General features: G+C 44.4%; 1 protein-coding gene across 2 annotated transcripts in view; it reads right to left on the minus strand.

Annotated features, from left to right (window-relative positions):
- Positions 1–4219: 4219 nt before the first annotated feature.
- The window catches only part of NIPSNAP1 (nipsnap homolog 1), a 67690-nt gene continuing 53363 nt past the window's right edge, over positions 4220–18546 (minus strand). For both annotated transcript variants that reach the window (XM_069760059.1, XM_069760057.1), the window contains 2 exons: positions 7486–7569; positions 4220–6201 (listed from right to left, as the gene is read on the minus strand). In XM_069760059.1, the coding sequence (XP_069616160.1) occupies positions 6166–6201; positions 7486–7569 (120 nt within the window). In that variant the 3' untranslated portion in view covers positions 4220–6165. The remainder of the gene's footprint in view (positions 6202–7485; positions 7570–18546) is intronic.

An 18546-nucleotide genomic window follows, 5' to 3' on the forward strand; every position in this document is an offset into this window, starting at 1 on the left:
TTGCTACAATTTTCTACTTACTGTTCTTTTCTTTCCTTTGTCAGGCTTGACAAAGCCCAATTTAATTGCAAGAAGTTAATGAACAATTTGTGAATGTTATACTTTTCTTAAAAAAAAAAAAAAAAAAAAGCATTTTGATATGTGATTTGACTAACATATCTTTATCTTTGAAACCTTTTGACAGTATTACTATGGTTTTTACCACTATAATGAAAACTACCTCTTTGGTTGTATTTAGAAATGTTTTAACTATATGCTGTTCTCAATTAATTAATAAACTACCGTATATACTTGAGTATAAACCGACCCCCCTAATTTTGCCACAAAAAAACTGGGAAAACTTAATGACTCGAGTACAAGCCTAAAGGTACCGTCACACTAGACGATATCGCTAGCGATCCGTGACGTTGCAGCGTCCTCGCTAGCGATATCGTCCAGTGTGACAGGCAGCATCGATCAGGCCCCTGCTGTGCTGTCGCTGGTCGGGGAAGAAAGTCCAGAACTTTATTTCGTCGCTGGACTCCCCGCAGACATCGCTGAATCGGCGTGTGTGACACCGATTCAGCGATGTCTTCACTGGTAACCAGGGTAAACATCGGGTAACTAAGCGCAGGGCCGCGCTTAGTAACCCGATGTTTACCCTGGTTACCATCCTAAAAGTAAAAAAAACAAACACTACATACTTACCTACAGCAGTCTGTCCTCCAGCGCTGTGCTCTGCACTCCTCCTGTACTGGCTGTGAGCGTCGGTCAGCCGGAAAGCAGAGCGGTGACGTCACCGCTCTGCTTTCCGGCCGCTGTGCTCACACAGACAGTACAGGAGGAGTGCAGAGCACAGCGCTGGAGGACAGACGGCTGTAGGTAAGTATGTAGTGTTTGTTTTTTTTACTTTTAGGATGGTAACCAGGGTAAACATCGGGTTACTAAGCGCGGCCCTGCGCTTAGTTACCCGATGTTTACCCTGGTTACCGGCATCGTTGGTCGCTGGAGAGCTGTCTGTGTGACAGCTCTCCAGCGACCAAACAGCGACGCTGCAGCGATCCGGATCGTTGTCGGTATCGCTGCAGCGTCGCTAAGTGTGATGGTACCTTAAAGTGGGAAATGCAGCAGCTACCAGTAAATGTCAAAAGTAAAAATAGATACCAATAAAAGTATAATTAATTGAGACATCAGTAGGTTAAGGGTTTTTGAATATCCATATTGAATCAGGAGCCCCATATAATGCTCCATAAAGTTTATGATGGCCCCATAAGATGCTCCATATTAAAATATGCCCCATATAATCCTGCATAAAGGTTAATAATGGCCCCATAAGATGCTCCATAGACACATTTGCCCAATATAATGCTGCACAAATGCTGCTTATGGCCCCATAAGATGCTCCATAAAGATATTTGCCCCATATAGTGCTGCACAAACAGATTTGGCCCCATAGATGCTCCATACAAACACTTGCCCCATATAGTGCTGCACAAACGTTATGGCCCCATACAATGCTGCACAAACGTTATGGCCCCATATAGTGCTGCACAAACGTTATGGCCCCATATAGTGCTGCACAAACGTTATGGCCCCATATAGTGCTGCACAAACGTTATGGCCCCATATAGTGCTGCACAAACGTTATGGCCCCATATAGTGCTGCACAAACGTTATGGCCCCATAGATGCTACATACAGACACTTGCCCCATTTGCTGTTGCTGCGATAAAAAAAAAATAAAATCACATACTCACCTCTCCGTCGCTCATCCCCCCAGCACTTTCAATATTCACCTGCTCTTCGTTCCGGCGCCACTCCATCTTCAGCGTCTTCTGCACTGACGTTCAGCAGAGGGCATGCACTAACCACATCATCACGCCCTCTGACCTGAGCGTCACTGCTGAAGACGGAGCGGTGCCCGGAACGAGGAGCAGGTGAATATCGCGCAGCGCTGCGCTCCCCGTTATACTCATCTGCTCCTGGCGCTGTGCAGTCCTGCTTCCCCGACGCCGCAGCTTCATCCTGTACTGATCGGTCACCGCTACCGCTCATTATAGTAATGAATATGCGGCTCCACCTCTATGGGAGGTGGAGCCGCATATTCATTACTGTAATGAGCGGTACCATGTGACCGCTCAGTACAGGAAGAAGCTACCGGCGCCGGGGAAGCAGGGACCACACCAGGAGTGGGTGAGTATTATTAGACAGCCCCCGCCGACCCCTGGGTATGACTTGAGTATAAGCTGAGAGGGGGACTTTCAGCCCAAAAAAGTGGGCTGAAAATCTCGGTATATACGGTAGTTTATGGAAAAAAAAAAACAAATACTGAGTCTGATGTAACAAATACAAGCGAAACCAGCTGCTATAGTGGCAATCTGCAGGTAAATTTGGTTTTAAACCTATGAATCAATCAAATTTGAAGCACGGCTGCAGGGAGAACATTAAGCTACATTTTTGGAGGTGCTGTCCAATCTCTTGTTCAGCATATTGTATGATCCTCTCTTTGGATGTGCACTCCTCATTTGGCACAGGTGATTTTAAATTAGCAGGAGACTACAAAGAAAGCGGTCTAGCCCATTTTTGCTCTCACTGGAGAGCTTCAGGAAGGCGAGTTAAAATGCTCATGCTTCATACAGTCTGATCAGAATGTTAAACTAAGAACGTCATGTTCAGAGATATATATATATATATATATATATATATATATATATATATATATATATATATATATATATATATATATATATATATATATATATATATATATATATATATATATATATATATATTCCAGAAAAAGCCTGATTTTATGATTTTAGTTTATAGTATTGACAGGGTTTTGGCAATTATGGCTGAAAAGAAGTGAATGGAAACATCCCTCCTGAGCGATGGGTAGTGAAGAGTTAATGAGAAGATCTCTGCTGGACAGAGGCAGTGAGGGGCTCATACATCCAAGCTTTGTGGCCCTGGACTGCGAATCACCTGAACTGGAGACCTTGGAGTTTGGGGCAGGAGCCCTGCGGTCAGTCTGTGCATAGTCAGTGGAAGAGAGCGACTGCATAGGTAAATATAACTCAATATGCTGAAAAAGACAATGGACAGTACCTCCAAAAATCATACATTGACCTAATGCTGCTTGGCAAGAAAAAAAAAAAAATTATAGATATATATATCTATATATATATCTATAATTTTTTTTTTTATATATATATAGGCTCCGATTCAAAGTGATTACCCCAGAATTATGGTGTAAGTCACTTTAAAAAGTCAAAATGTTTGCGCCTCTTGCCATTTTAAACACCAGTTTCACCCAGCTCCGCCAAAATGGGGATGGGGCGTAACGCTGCATCTAGTCTCCTGATTCATTAAGTGGTGTACACCTCCTCCGCAAGACTGGCATGAACATCGCCTGTTTTGAGGAGTCTGGGCCAATAGTTTGCAAAGCAGATAGAAACACCAAGGCCCTCCACTGTTTCTTTATCCAATGCTCATTAATCAGTGCAATAGAAGGTACAGTGTCTCTTCTGTGAATACAGTGAGCTCCCTTTGCAATTCACAGACACGCTAGCGAAATAGGTCCACTAACTGATTTTCCACATGGGCCCTCTGTTGGACTGTGTGTGTGGCTCAACGGGGAACATTATGTAAGAATTAAGCTTTGTTTTAAATTATTCTAAATGAAAGAGCAAATTAACATTTATTCATATGACAACGCCTTTAAAATAAATCAAATATGCTGGTTCTTTTCGTACTAGTGAATATAACACATCAAAGCTTTAGAAAAGCATTAAATCGCAGCTAATTTAGTTTTTGATGCTGACAACACTTTAAGAGGTTCTCCACCACTTGGATAACCTTCTCAATCACTATATTTTTCCCCATAAAAATAACAGCCTATATTCCCCGCTGGTAGGGGCACCATTCGAGTGGTATCAGCCCCTACTCTTCCGGAGTGCTTGCAATCAATCAGCCGCCACTTCACTGGAAGAAGTCAGAAAGCAGCAAGTGAGCGAAGTGGCCGTTGATTGGGTGCATAGCTCCCAGGAAAAAGTGGCGCCGACACCGCTGGAATGGTGCCCGCATCAGAGGGGAGTATAGCTGTTATTTACAGGTAGGAAATATAGTGATTGAAAATAGGAAGAAACAAATTAGTTTTCTCAGATTCTGAAAACTTCTGCTTAAGTATTGTACATCTAATGCTGAACACCTGTAACATATCACAGAACATAGCCAACATGTACACTAAGCGGAGATTTATTATTATTTACATTGCATTGAACAAGGACAAAGACGACATTAGCTGCCGTTTGTAGGCCATGAACAGGCTGCGCTTTTGCTATAAAGGGCATCCTAATATGAATACATAGAACGCTAATATACTTTTATTTCTACACTTTCAGATAATCAGCATGATCCCAGTGGACAGCATTTTCACTTCTGATTTGTGCTTTTCAGAGGAGTTCTTCCTGCGTCTGCACATAAGTGCAATGTTTTATGGGCACTAGCTGATTGCTCATTTCAGTAGCTAACCCAGCCACCTTCTCAGTCATAGTAGATGCCCAGAAAGTAGAAGGAGGTTGGCTTATCAGTTATATTAAGCCAAATCAGCCAGCCCCCTTCACATGCAACATTGGACACGTGCAGGCACAGAAAGCACTCTCCTGTTTTAATGACAAATCAGAAGTGGAGATGCCGGGACTGACTCAGATCTCATGAGACAACTTTGGAAACAAAAATACATCAGAAAGGCTACTTTCACATTTGTGTTCTTCCGGTCTGCGTCGGGCGCAGCCGCGGCGACGCATGCGCCCCTATATTTAACATGGGGGCGCATGGACATGCGTTTTGCGATGCATGCGTCTTTTTTGCCGCAAGCGTTAGGGCGCAGAGGACGCAGCAAGATGCATTTTTTTTGCGTCCAAAAACCGGCAAAAAAAGGACGCATGCGTCGCAAAACTATGCGTTTTACATGCGTTCTTGTTTGCGTTGTGCGTTGCGTCGTCGACGCAGCAGGGCACAACGCAAATGTGAACGTAGCCTAAGTTACATCTGTTCATTTTAGAACCACATTTAGTTGACAAATTAAGTGGATGACCACTCAAAAAATAGTAAATACAACTTTGTGTCCCTGAGTACAGTTTAATATATTGCTTTATGTATTTTGGGCTTCTATGAATGACAAAATGTCTAAGTACTTTTGCCAGTAGGCACTGACCATTCTGGGAGTTGAAGCTCAGTACTGGACTACAAATTGACACTGCCAAAACGGTATTTGTAATCTAAATCCAGGAGTGGAACAATCAGAGGAAAAGTAGAATAGAAACATATGCATCACTTCTGCATTTATCACCCACTCCTGGTTTTGGCTTACAAATACCGATGTGAAATACTGATTAAATTCTGATAGTGTGACCATAGACTTCAATTGACGGCCGGTAGTCCGATTTGAAACTCTCTGAGCATCTACTAGTAAATCCAGTAAAGATGGGCTTGTGCATTAAAAACAGATCCCTTTTACGGCAATGAGTTTGTGTACACGTCTTAAAGGGAACCCAACATGTCTAGAAACACCATTTACCGGCAAATATAGGGATGATCTGCAGGTCAATAGTGTTAAAACCATGCCTGACTTATTGGAGCAACAGCTACAGGGAGAAAATTAAATTCTATTCCCTCTGCAGCCTCTCTTCCAGAAATCAAGGCAGTACAGGGAGTGGTTACAATTACTACATTCACTATAGTGTAATCACTGCCCAGCACACATGCAGAGTGCTGGGGAGTGATTACAGTGCACTCACTATATGGTGAGCTGTGATTTTAGGAGCTGCCTGCTGTGCCCTAATAACTTAAAGAGTGGCTACAGAGAGAATAGAACTTAATTTTTTCTGCCGCTTCAATAAGGTAGTCAGGCAACGCCGTTTAGATGCAGATTAACCCTATATATGAAGGTGAATAGCGGTTTCTGGACTTGAAAGATTCCCTTTAAAAGTCACTATACTAAGAAATTCTAAGGATGGTTATTTCACACCTTTAGCACTAGGCTTGCTACACGGATATTAATCTGCTCTTATGGATGTAGAGATCACTTGTGAAGCAGTAGAATCTACTAACTGCTCATATATGGGAATGGTTTTCTTGAAGTGCGGATATTTGCTTCATTGAAGAGGAGAGATCTTTAAAGGAATCATGATACGGGACTCCATATTCCGCACAAGAGGTACTGTAAAAAAACAGAAGAAACAGTATAATGATATTGAACACGTGGTTAACTACTCTATCCCTCCCTCACCTATGCAACATACAAAAATGTGGGAATTTCACAAACTGACAAACTCGTTTCACATGCCTTGCACATTGCATAAACTTTAATTATCTGCTCACCCCAAGCCAAAAGCATCATGTACATGGGAAAGTTATACTAAGAATCTACTGGGACTTATTTGCCACCATATCATACACCAACAGATGTCATATGTATGGGGCAACGCTTCCAGGTGAGAATCGCTCTAACTATAGCTTCCACTCGAGCACAGCACAATTTTACAGCGGCATACAAATAAGCATAACACAGTCATATCATCGTTCTTACATAACACTGTAAAAATGAACGGCATATTCTCATTTTCATACCATGAATTAAAAATAAGTTCTGTAAATCTAAAATACACGGTTCTTGAGTACTGCTCACTTACCTCTCATACTACTGCATTAGTCTTTACCCTGTGTAGTGCATATGTATACTAAAGAATTAGGCTAAATACTTGGAGAATCATGGGACATGCATGTATGATGTGACCCTGTTCGTGTCTGTCATAATCCAGCTGCAAACTTCCATTTACAGGCTGATTTAGTTACGCAGAGCTGCACAAATCAGTACAGGTGCAGGATGGACATATGTGTAAAATTATAAACTCATACAGTATATACAAATATCTAAAGGAGTTGTCTATTACATTGATACCGATGATGCATACACTATAGGTCCGCAATATCAGATCAGTGCAAAATGGACACCAGGCCCCCTCACCGATCAGCTACTTTCAAGTCCGGTTAACCTGGCCATTGCCAGAGTATGGCGCAGAACACTACAGCATGGTGTTGCCAGGTACTGCAGCTCAGCTCCTATTCAATTACGATAAATAGGAGCCAAGCCGCAATTCTTGGCAACGGCCACTACACAGTGAACAGAGCACTGTACAGGCTACACTCACTGTTTATATTAAACTAGTAAGGAGCTGCAGAACATCACCGATCTGATGCTGATGACCCAGGGATGGACATGGACTGTGCAACTTGTCAGGCCACACAGGAGCCCAAGAGGTAAGGGGCCCACTTTTACCCCAAAGCAATACATAAATGAATGCATTACAGTGAATTATTAGACTACAAAGGACCCACACACTCTTCTTGCACAGGGGCCCTCTTCAGTTCCTGTCCGCTCCTGTGAGGACCCATCCTAATAAGGTAGAATTTTAACTTAGAAATGAGAAGGTAAGCATAGTACCTGTATAATATACATTTTCATCCCAGCCTCTCTTGGTCCATGCATATTTCCTAGTTTCTTCTCTAGTCTGTAGATCCTTGTAAGCTAATAAACATACCAATAAAAACCAAAAAATATTAAACATACTGTATATTAGATTCCATGTCCAAAATACATAAAGTGAAATATTTTTAAACCTTACTTTTTATTTAAATCAGATTATGTTTATTAAACAAAACCATGTTACATACAATTTACACATTTTTTCCAAACAGGAATAGGAAGCAACAACATAGGATATTGATATAATTACAGAAATTGGCATTAACGAGCCTTTGAGTAGAGACAATATCCAGCCATCCAACCAGGAACGGATTCTCATCAACTGTTCTGGCATAGGGTTCTAATCTTAATTAAATTTCTAAACTCTAAGTGGTAAAAAAATACTTCATAGTTCTGTTTGGGCCTCATGAACAATACCTTGGTGTAGCCCTTCAAAGCTATGTGCACTGCAGACCTCTCCTACTTGCTAATTCAAGTTCACCTGCTACCCTCCTGTACAATGTTTTAATAACTGATAAATCTTCATTAACCAACTGGCTCCCCTTCTCTTTTGCACTGACGCTGCAGTACAAGTCTTGTTTTTGCAGGTCAAGATTTTTATATTTGTACCATTCTGGGTTATGTATGTGTTAGGGTTTCATTTTTTAGTTTTAAAGCTGAAAGGGAAGGCTGAAGCTATTTCGGCAAAAATAAGTGTATACTTATAGTACATGTGGATATTTGTTATTAGAGCTTACATAAAGATACTTTAATATATAGTTTATACACACACACAAACGTGCAAAAGGTTTAGGTACTTGGGAAAACAATGCTGCAAAGAATGTTTAAAAAGAAATGATAAAAATAAACTATCAATTTTAATAATGCAAAGTGAATGAACAAGAGAAATCCAAATGTTATAAATATCTGGTGTGAGCCTCCTATTTCCTTCAAAACAGCATCAATTCTTCTAAGTACACTTGATCTCTTTTTTTTTTTTGTTGAAAAAAACGCAAAAGAGAGGTTGCTCCAAATATCTTCATATCACTATCCAACGGTCTTCTGTTGATGTAGGCTTGTGCAGATCCTTCTGTCTTCTCATGCAATCCCAGACAGACTCAATGTTGAGATCAGGGCTCAGTGGATGCTATATCATCACTTCCAGGGTTCCTGGTTCTACTTTACGCTGATAGTTTCTAATGACATTGGTTGTATGTTTGAAGTCATTGTTCTGCTACAGAATAAATGTGGAGCCAATCAGATGCCTCACTGAAAGTGTTGAATGATGGATAGGTACGGTATCTTCCTGTATTTTTCAACATTGAGGAAGCCATTAATCCTGACTAAATCCTCAACTTCATGTGTTGAAATGCAGCTCCAGACATGCATGGAACCTCCACCATGCTTCATTGTTGCCTGCAAATACTCATTGTACTGCTCTCCAGGCCTTCAGAAAAAGACTGGCTTCTGTTACAGCCAAATATTTCACATGTTGACTCATTAGTCCAGAACATCTGCTGTCATTTTCCAATGTTTTTGTGCATAGTGAAGTAAGTTGGCCTTGTTTCCATGTTGAATGCATGTTTTTTTTGCCACAATTCTTCAATGAGAACTAGTTCTGACACGACTTGCAACAGTAGATGGGTGTAGCTTAGTTCGACTAGTTGCTGACAGATCTGAACTGATGGCACGGCTGGAAATCTTCTGTCTTAGAAGTGAAGCAAGCATGATATCTTTCATCTGCTGCACAAAGTTTTCTTGGCCGACCACTGCGACTATGGTCCTCAACATTGTCCAGTTGATGCACCATAACTACTCTGTTTTGTTGCTAAATACAGGAGATAGCTAAATTGCAGCAGGTTTACTATACTTCTAATGATAAGATCCTGTTGCTAAAACAGTGATTTTATTAAAAACTGTAACAAGCAACCCATAAGTGACATATCACTAGAATCAGGATAGCGGTCTCTATATTATGCTGCTCTTAGACTAGATGGCAAATTCCATTTAAGCATCCTACACAAATGTTTGTCTCAGTTAATGACAGTTTCAATTTACAAATTAAAAGGATGATTATCACAACTTGTTTGGTATTCATACACCTGACTATAATCCATCAATCTCATACCTTCTGCAAGTACCTAGAATTGTTGCTGTTTTGAAGACAATGTGTGGTCTTCCCAAATATTGATTAGATTTAGAAGTCTTCATTTACTTTGTATTTCATTAATCGATAAATTTAGTATGAAAAGATCCACTACTGAAAGCATTCTTAGTTTGCAGCATTTCTTCCACAGCTGCCTAAAGCTGTTGCACAGTGTACATTATCTTTTTTTAAATTTTAAACGAATATTGTTTATTATGTTATTCAATCGGAAATTTTTTTTTGATAACTGAGTATTCCTAAGGCTATGTTCACATATTGAATCATTGCAGGAGGTTTTACTGCTTTTTACAGTACCAGCAAAAGCTATGAGATTTCAGAAATCTCGTGTATGCTTTTTTTCCTGACTGAATTGCAAAACTGCTGCTTTAAAAAGAAAAAAAAAAGGCTACGTCAATTCTTTCAGTGTTTTTGCACCATAGAAAGCAATGAGTGCAAAAATGCTGAAATAAATGCAACCATTCATTTCTGCTGAATAAAACGGATTTGATTAAACTGTAGAAAACAGCACCAAAAAATGTAGCAAACCTTTTTTGAAAGTAGATTCTTTACTGCCAAGAAAATAGGTTTTGCGTGCAGAAAAAAAAATGTAGTAAAAACGCAATATGTGAATATGGCCTTAGGCAGAGTCCATATGTGCTTTGCTAGTTTATTCTTAGGCTACTTTCACACCAGCGTCGGTACGGGGCAGTCGCGCTGCGTCGGCCTGACGTACCAACGCATACTGTGCAAGCGCCGCACAACAGGGGCAGCGGATGCATTTTTCCAGCGCATCCACTGCCCCATTGTGAGTTGCGGGCGGAGTTCCGGCAGCGCATGCGCGGTTGGAAATGGCAGACACAACGCAGCAAAAAACGTTACATGTAACGTTTTTTGCTGCCGACGGTCCGCCACAACACAACGCAACCGTCGCACGACAGTTGCGACGTGTGCCAATGCGTCGCTAATGTTAGTCTATGGGGGAAAAACGCATCCTGCAGACAACTTTGCAGGATGCGTTTTTTTACCCTAAACGACGCATTGCGACGTATTCAAAACGACACTAGTGTGAAAGTAGCCTTACTTCCATCATCACCATCCATGGCCAGGTTTTTTTTTTTTTTTAAATACTAAAGCAGGAAAAATGTGTACCACAGCTTCAGTAGAATTAGCAGTCGGAGTTCTTCAAAACGCCAAACACAAATGATTAAGGAAGCTAATTTGTCACTGGAGGTTTAACAAGTGACTTGCTCTGGTAACTTTTGTTTGTCACAACAGTAAGATAAGAAAGGTCAATGGCCAACACGTCACCCCATAAATCAAGCATGAGCTGTTACCACACTGTTTTATTGCTCAAATTTCTTGTAAACCACAACTGGATTAATGATGTACAATAAGCGTGTGTGCTTAATGTCTCTAATACACAGGTGTTTTACAGTGAAAGCACCAATAAAACAAAGTGCTCTTGATTTATTGACCAATTTCTGTGCCATTAATCCTTCCAATCATACTATGTAAACAAAACTATACAGGTTTAATAAAATACTAGATTTTATGTTTGACTTATTTTTATTTGGGCTTCATCCTAACTATTGCTTGACAGTGCTTTTAACCCCTTAGGTTCTGATAAGCTGAGCAATATGACAGTCTCGAAGGCTTTTGTCAGGCTTCTAATTGTAAAAGCAACATATTGGCACCTCGCAATCGTGCTCTACGGGTGTCCATGATCTGAAAGTGAGCAAAGGCCTTTTGGCTAAATCTTCATATGCCACTGTCACTATCAGAGGCATCTGAGTGGTTAATGTGCTGGGATTCGAGCCATATTCAACCCATCTTCATTCTAACGCATCGGGTATTCTAGAATATGCATGTCCCCGTAGTATATGGACAATGATGATTCCAGAATTCGCGGCAGACTGTGCCCGTCGCTGATTTTGTCGAGGCAACCTTTATAACATCATCGTCGCCATGGCAACCATTATGACATCTACGTCGATACTGCGCCCGACGCTGATTGGTCGAGGCCGCCAGGCCTCGACCAATCAGAGACGCGGGATTTCCAGGACAGACAGAAAAACCCTTAGACAATTATATATATAGAAGATAACTGATCGCATTTGTAAGACAAGCCCTTTAACCATTTCACCTTCGATAAGGGATTTACATCATGGAAAGGGTCAAGTGTGTGGAGCATGCTCAGGAGCTGAGCCTTAACTAAACAGGGCAGGTGCAGACTGTTATAAAGCTGACATCTGCTAATTAGAGCACCATTTTGAGCTAGCTCAGATTGCTGTTGTAAACGCCTTAAATGGCAATCTCTGACCGCAGTAAATAAGGCGCACTATACAGCCTGGGCATCCATTTGTCCCCCCTTGCAACGTGATTGTGGGTGCAATGGGCTACCTTGGTAGACTGCTGAATGCCTCTGTTATGCCAAGTTACACATGTGAAGCTTAGACACAAATTGGGTTTCACAAGAGAACAATACTTGTGCAGTGGCATTCAGTATTGATGTAAATAGAACAAGCAATTGAAAGATTGCAATTTTAAGTCTCCTAAGCACTCTAAAAAGCATATACACACACTTGTGTGTGCGCGCGTGTGTGCATATTATATACCGTATATACTCGAGTATAAGCCGAGATTTTCAGCCCAAATTTTTGGGCTGAAAGTGCCCCCCTCGGCTTATACTCGAGTCACGGTAGTGGTGGGGTCGGCGGGTGAGGGGGTGAGGGTGCTGAGGTATACTTACCTAGTCCCAGCGATCCTCGCGCTGTCCCTGCCGTCCCACGGGCTTCCGCGCTGCAGCTTCTTCCTCTCTTCAGCGGTCACGTGGGACCGCTCATTACAGAAATGAATAAGCGGCTCCACCTCCCATAGGGGCGGAGCCGCTTATTCATTTCTCTAATCAGCGGTGCCGGTGACCGCTGATAGAGAAAGAAGCTGCGGCACCGAAGACAGGAGGGGACAGCGCGAGGATCGCCAGGACTAGGTAAGTATAGCATATTCACCTGTCCTCGTTCCAGCCGCCGGGCGCCGATCCATCTTCCCGGCCGGCGCCTCCATCTTCCCGGCGTCTCTGCTCTCTGACTGTTCAGGCAGAGGGCGCGATGACGCATATAGTGTGCGCGGCGCCCTCTGCCTGATCAGTCAGAGCAGAGACGCCGGGAAGATGGAGGCGCCGGAACGAGACGCCGGGAGCTGCAATCAAGGGAGGTGAGTATGTGTTTTTTTTTCTTTATTGCGGCAGCGGCGGCACAAATTTATGTGGAACATCTATGGGGCACAGTGAACGGTGCAGAGCACCGTATATGGCACAGCACAGCTATGGGGCACAGTGAACGGTGCAGAGCACCGTATATGGCACAGCACAGCTATGGGGCACAGTGAACGGTGCAGAGCACCGTATATGGCACAGCACAGCTATGGGGCACAGTGAACTGTGCAGAGCACCGTATATGGCACAGCACAGCTATGGGGCACAGTGAACGGTGCAGAGCACCGTATATGGCACAGCACAGCTATGGGGCACAGTGAACGGTGCAGAGCACCGTATATGGCACAGCACAGCTATGTATGGGGCACAGTGAACGGTGCAGAGCACCGTATATGGCACAGCACAGCTATGGGGCACAGTGAACGGTGCAGAGCACCGTATATGGCACAGCACAGCTATGGGGCACAGTGAACGGTGCAGAGCACCGTATATGGCACCGCACAGCTATGGGGCACAGTGAACGGTGCAGAGCACCGTATATGGCACAGCACAGCTATGTATGGGGCACAGTGAACGGTGCAGAGCACCGTATATGGCACAGCACAGCTATGGGGCACAGTGAACGGTGCAGAGCACCGTATATGGCACAGCTATGTATGGGGCACAGTGAACGGTGCAGAGCACCGTATATGGCACAGCACAGCTATGGGGCACAGTGAACGGTGCAGAGCACCGTATATGGCACAGCACAGCTATGGGGCACAGTGAACGGTGCAGAGCACCGTATATGGCACAGCACAGCTATGGGGCACAGTGAACGGTGCAGAGCACCGTATATGGCACAGCACAGCTATGGGGCACAGTGAACGGTGCAGAGCACCGTATATGGCACAGCACAGCTATGTATGGGGCACAGTGAACGGTGCAGAGCACCGTATATGGCACAGCACATCTATGGGGCACAGTGAACGGTGCAGAGCACCGTATATGGCACAGCACAGCTATGGGGCACAGTGAACGGTGCAGAGCACCGTATATGGCACAGCTATGGGGCACAGTGAACGGTGCAGAGCAACGTATATGGCACATCTATGGGGCACAATGAACGGTGCAGAGCACCGTATATGGCACAGCTAGGGGGCACAATGAACGGTGCAGAGCACTATATGGTTCACACCTATGGGGAAATATGAACGGTGCAGAGCACTATATGGCACAGCTATGGGGAAATAATGATCTATTTTTATTTTTGAAATTCACCGGTAAATGCTGAATTTCCACCCTAGGCTTATACTCGAGTCAATAAGTTTTCCCAGTTTTTTGTGGCAAAATTAGGGGGGTCGGCTTATACTCGGGTCGGCTTATACTCGAGTATATACGGTATATATATATCTATATATATCTATCTATCTATCTATATATATATATATATATATTACACGCACACACATTTTGATCTTACACTTATATAGCACCATTATTTCCACAGCACTTTATATCATTGCTGTCCCCATTGGGGCTTACAATCTAGATTCATTATAAATGTGTCTTTGGAGTATAGGAGGAAACCGGAGTACTTGGAGGAAGACTCTACAAGTAAAGGCAGAACATACAAACTCCTTGAAGTTATTATCATTGATGGGATTTGAACACAGGACCTATTGCTGCAAATCAACAGTGAGCCACCGTGATGCCAACGTACACCTCACTAACAAACAAAAAAAAAAAAAAAAAAATAGTAAAAGCCAGATCTGTGGAAATTTCAAATGGTTTTACCCATCTTGGAAAAGGGGGGAAAAAAATGAAATATCACAAATTGTGTTTTTTTTTTTTGTGGCGACCAAAGAAATAAAAAAAATAAAAAAACACACACCCCCCACACAAACTTACTCATATCTCAAAATGGTGCCGCTAAAAAAAAAAAAAAAAAAAAAAAAAAACTATTTGGCACTTAGAAAAAATGTTTCCCTGCAAAGTAGAGGTATTTTGTAATCCGCTAAAATAGTATGGAAAAAAAAAAAAAAAAAAAAAAAACACATCAATCATACTAAATATTCAGAATTACAATGGCATTTAACTTACTATTGGTTTGTTATGGTTTTACTGACTAAGAATATTTGTGATACTATCTGTATAAAATAAAATTTATTTGTTTTCGGGTGGTTACGGTAAATTATATAAGCAGTGTAATTCAAAACTACAACGCATCCCCCAAAAAAAAAAAAAAAAAAAAAAAAAAAAAGATTGGTTATATTCAAATTACTCACCATAAAATCCTTTTCTCCTAGCCACTCATTGGGGACACAGGACCGTGGGTGTATGCTGCTGCCACTGGGAGGCTGACACTAAGTAAATACAAAAAAGGTTAGCTCCTCCTCTGCAGTATACACCGCCCACTGGCTCCGGATAATACCAGTTCGTAGCAAAGCAGTAGGAGATTAGCAAGATTTAACCGTAGGAACAACATGTCAAAGACTAAAACACTCATCATAGGCAACAAGCCAAAACAGAGGTGGGTGCTGTGTCCCCCAATGAGTGGCTCGGAGAAAAGGATTTTACGGTGAGTACACAAAAATCCCTATTTCTCCATCGCCACATTGGGGGACACAGGACCGTGGGACGTCCAAAAGCAGTCCCTGGGCGGGAAATAACAACCCAACAGTGTAAACTTATGGCACCTGCTGTCTACAGGTGCGCTACCGCTGCCTGCAGAATACGCCTACCCAGGCTTGCATCTGATTCCGAATGGCCCAGGAAGCACCCACCGACCGAGTGGAATGTGCCCTGAGACCCGCAGGGATAGGCTTGCCTCTGACGCGGTAAGCTTGCCTCTGACGCGGTAAGCCTCTTGAATAGTCGACCGAATCCATCTGGCGATTGTCGACTTAGAAGCGGCCAGTCCCTTCCAATGTCCCGCCGGGACCACAAACAGAGCATCCGTCGGTTGAAAAGGTGCCGTTCTAGACACATACTTCCTGAGAGCTCTGACAAGATGCAGGGAGTGAAGAGCCTTCTCCATGCAGTGCGTTGGAGCAGGACAAAATGACGGAAGTACGATATCCTCGTTAAGGTGGAAGGAAGACACCACCTTTGGGAGGAAAGTAGGGGATGGTCTGAGGACCACCTTGTCCCGGTGGAACGTAAGGAACGGCGTCCGACAAGAAAGAGCAGCCAACTCCGAGACTCGTCTGATCGAGGTAATAGCGACGAGAAAAGCCACCTTCCATGAAAGTAGAGGTAGAGAGATGTCCTGCAAGGGCTCCAAGGGAGATTTCTGCAGGACAACTAGGACCAGATTAAGGTCCCAAGCCTCTAGAGGTGGTTTGTAGGGAGACACCACGTGAGAGACTCCCTGAAAGAACGTTCTGACCTGAGGTTTGGAAGCAATTTTCCGTTGAAAAAGGACTGACAAGGCCGAGACCTGCCCTTTAAGGGAACTCGGCGAAAGCCCCGAGTCCAGACCGGATTGGAGGAAATCCAGGATGGTAGGGATGTTGAAAACCATCAGAGGGCGACCTCCTCTGCTTCTGCACCAATCAAAGAAGATCCTCCAGGTCCGATGGTAGATGCGCGATGACACCGGCTTTCGGGTATTGATCAAGGTGGAAACTACCTCACGGGAAAAACCTGCTTGAATCAGAACCCAGGATTCAACAGCCAAGCCGTCAAACACAGGGCCCCTGAGTTCTGGTGGTAGATTGGGCCCTGAGAAAGTAGATCTGGATGATCTGGTAGGCGCCAAGGGAACGTCTGCGATGAGTTGGACCAGATCTGTACACCACGCCCGGAGAGGCCAATCCGGGGTGATGAGAATTACCGGGACACCCTCTGCCCTGATCTTCCTGATGACTCTGGGAAGCGGGGAGGGGGGGGGGGGGGGGGAGAAACAGGTAAGGAAGGTGAAACTGACTCCAAGGAAGGACTAGCGCGTCCGCCTGATTGCTCTGAGGTCCCGGGACCGGGCCACAAACTGAGGTAACTTGGCATTGAACCAGGAAGCCATCAAGTCTACGTCCGGAGTACCCCAACGAAGGCAGATTTGTTGGAATATGTCCTGATGGAGAGACCACTCTCCTGAGGCAAGACCTTGCCAGCTGAGGAAGTCCGCGGCCCAATTCTCCACTCCTGGAATGTGAACGGCCGATATGACTGAGTGGTTGTTTTCGGCCCAGTGAAGGATGTGCTCTACTTCGTGCATTGCAGCTCTGCTGCGGGTGCCCCCCTGATTATTTATATAAGCCACAGCCGTGGCATTGTCAGACTGGATACGGATGGGGCGGCCTGCTAAGAGATGATGGAACCGCTTTAGGGACAGCCGAATCGCACGTATCTCCAGGATGTTGATTGGAGGGCGAGACTCGTGATGAGTCCAGGTTCCCTGCGCAGTGTTATGGCGAAAGACCGCTCCCCAGCCTAGGAGGCTGGCATCGGTAGGGACTACCAGCCAATGGACTGGGAGGAAGGACCTCCCTTGGAGAAGAGAGGATCGGAACATCCACCATTGGAGTGTCTGCTAGACCCGAGGAGAGAGAGGACACAGTCGGTCGAGGGAGGTGTAGTTGCGCAAATGGAAATCGCCTCCATTGCGGCCACCATCTGCCCGAGAATCCTCATGCCAAAACGGATGGAACAGGGGGGCGGCTGAAGAGGCTTCCAGACCCCCTGTTGAAGAGCCAGGACCTTGTCCCGAGGAAGAAGCACCAATCCTAGGGAGGTGTCCAGGGTCATGCCCAGGAAGGAGATCCGTTGAGCTGGAACAGGAGATGACTTTTTTAAATTGATCAACCAGCCCAGCCGAGAAAGAGTATCTAAGGAAATGCGGACGCACTCCTCGCAGGCTCGGAAGGATGGGCCTTTGACCAGTAGGTTGTCTAGGTAGGGAGGCACGAATAGATCCCGAGAATGCAAAATGGCCATGACCTTTGTGAAAACTCTGGGGGCGGTGGCGAGGCTGAAAGGCAGGGCCGAGAACTGAAAATGTTCCTGCCTGACGGCGAAGCGAAGAAACTTTTGGTGAGGTGGGAAGATTGGGATGTGGAGGTACGCATCCCGGATGTCGATGGATGCTAAGAATTCGCCTTGTTCCATTGAGGCAATGACGGAACGGAGGTATTCCATCCTGAAATGACAGACTTTCACAAATCTGTTCAAAAACTTTAGGTCCAGGATGGGCCTGACTGTTCCATCTTTTTTGAGAACCATAAACAGATTTGAATAAAACCCGTCGAACCTTTCGTCCTCTGGGACAGGGACAATCACTCCGTCTTGGCAGAGCGACTCGATGGCCTGGGAGAAAGCCCGAGCGCGCATTCCCGCTTAGGGAGGGCGGGAAGCGAAAAACCGGGTTGATTTTGTAACCGGAGGACAACAGATCCCTGACCCACGCGGCGTGAATGACTGCGAGCCAGACATGACGAAACAAAAGAAGGCGTCTGCCTGCTTTGCCGGTGTCGTCCAGACGAGGTTGCAAGTTATTTAGAAGAAGATGGTTGAGGTCTAGATCCCCTGGGCCTAGACTGTGTGGAGTGGCCCCTCCAGGAATGGTTGGGCCTGTATGAAGTCTGAGGGCTTTTGTCTCTGCCGGCGTGGCGTCCAGAACCAGGGGAACTGGCCGAGGAATGCCATCCGTAAGTTCCACGAAAGGACCGAAAACGAGCCTGCGGCTGTCGTCGGAACGGTT

This window comes from Ranitomeya imitator, chromosome 1 (genome assembly GCF_032444005.1).
Source record: "Ranitomeya imitator isolate aRanImi1 chromosome 1, aRanImi1.pri, whole genome shotgun sequence".
NCBI classification, from domain to species: Eukaryota; Metazoa; Chordata; class Amphibia; order Anura; family Dendrobatidae; genus Ranitomeya; species Ranitomeya imitator.